General features: G+C 45.6%; 1 protein-coding gene across 1 annotated transcript in view; it reads left to right on the top strand.

The window, feature by feature from the left end:
* Nucleotides 1-158, top strand: part of LOC101647054 (peptidyl-prolyl cis-trans isomerase FKBP5-like) — a 7,157-nt gene extending 6,999 nt beyond the window's left edge. The window contains exon 3 of the mRNA XM_045285272.1: nt 9-158. Coding sequence (XP_045141207.1) covers nt 9-158 — 150 coding nt within the window. The remainder of the gene's footprint in view (nt 1-8) is intronic.
* Nucleotides 159-1,444: the final 1,286 nt, after the last annotated feature.

The raw sequence follows: 1,444 nt of genomic DNA, 5'->3' as shown, positions 1-1,444 counted from the left end.
TATTCAAGAAGTTCACAGAGCAGGATGCAAAGGAAGAAGCCAGTAAAGCTATGGTCAAGAAGGGTTTGCCAACAGAAAAGCAACAGAAAGCCAAGCAATGGAAGAAGAAACCCCAGAAGGGCAACTATGACCCCACACTAAGGAGGGATGAGAGTTGAAGGAACTCAGCCTCCTCCTCAATGGGCTGTCACCCAACTCAGGACTAAGCAGTGTTGAAAGTTCACGCTTGTTATAGTCTATGTGATTCTAGAAGCAAATGACAAGAACCAGAAGCTTCCCCAAAGCCACCACCCTGCTGCTGCCCGGTGCACTCATGGAGGGGTAACATGGGACCACTCCCGGAGGGACAAAACACACAAAGGACTGTTGATGTGGGGAGAATGAACCGGCAGACCAAGTCCTACTCATTTCAGTTTAAGTCAACATTCAATGTCCAATCCTGGGTCCCTTGAGATAATCCTTAAAAATCAATGCCATCCGTTTTGTTTTACATTTGACTGCATTTAATAGTACTGCAGAAACCTGGGAGTGGGGTAGGGGACAGTGATTGCTTAATGAATTTCTCTTTTCCTACAGTGAGTGGGTTTGATATCAGAGGGGCGACATTTTATTTTTTAAGTGACAGAAGTGTGACAAATGCACCCGGTTGCATTCTTAACCAACAGCATCCGCAGTCCTGGGGTCTGGTCTCCTCTCAGGTACACAGTGACATCTCGGACTTGAAAGTCAACACCTCAGAGGCCACTGCTCTCGGCCTGGCAGTCTCAGATGCTCTCATCAGTGCAGGCGCTGGGTGAGCTGAGTTTTCACCAGACCCAGCTTTTCCAGGCGGAAGAATTCTTCCATTCCTTAGACAGTTTCAGCAGCGACGATGAGCAGAAGGGGGCTTCTGGGTCGGCTTTCCCTGTGTGGGATGCAGATTTTAGTTGCTGAAATGTGAAACTAGCCATCAGTATTCTGTGCCTTTCCCCACACCTCACTTCCAGTTCTTGTAAACAATGTTAAGAACTAATGTTGCCTGCTAAGCACTGCTGCTGCTCCACTTCTTATTTTTATTCTTATTTCCATTCTCATTTTCGTTTCGAAGAACTTCAGATGTATTTATAATACTTGAGACCTGGAGGAGACTTATTTATATTTCCTTTTAGGTTTGATATAGCTATGTTTGCCTTTTCTTTCTTTCTGATTTTTGGCTCATTCTACCTACTACCATCAAGTCAGTTCTGACACAAAGCTCCATTGTCTGGGTTTCCAAGACAGTGAATCTCTAGAGGGGTAGTTAGCCTCATCTTTCTTCCTTAGAGCAGCTGATGGACTTGAACTGTCAACCTTGTGGCTTCCAGACCCATGTTTACCTGGTTGCATGACCAGGGCACCTAACAGGTATGTCAGTGTACACACATACACACACAAACACACACACACACACACACACACACACACA

Source organism: Echinops telfairi, unplaced genomic scaffold (assembly GCF_000313985.2).
Source record: "Echinops telfairi isolate 266 unplaced genomic scaffold, ASM31398v2 ScPeMD7_7469;HRSCAF=8507_1, whole genome shotgun sequence".
Classification (NCBI taxonomy): domain Eukaryota; kingdom Metazoa; phylum Chordata; class Mammalia; order Afrosoricida; family Tenrecidae; genus Echinops; species Echinops telfairi.
The sequence above is the reverse complement of the archived record's forward strand: the minus strand, read 5'-3'. Positions and strand labels throughout refer to the sequence as shown.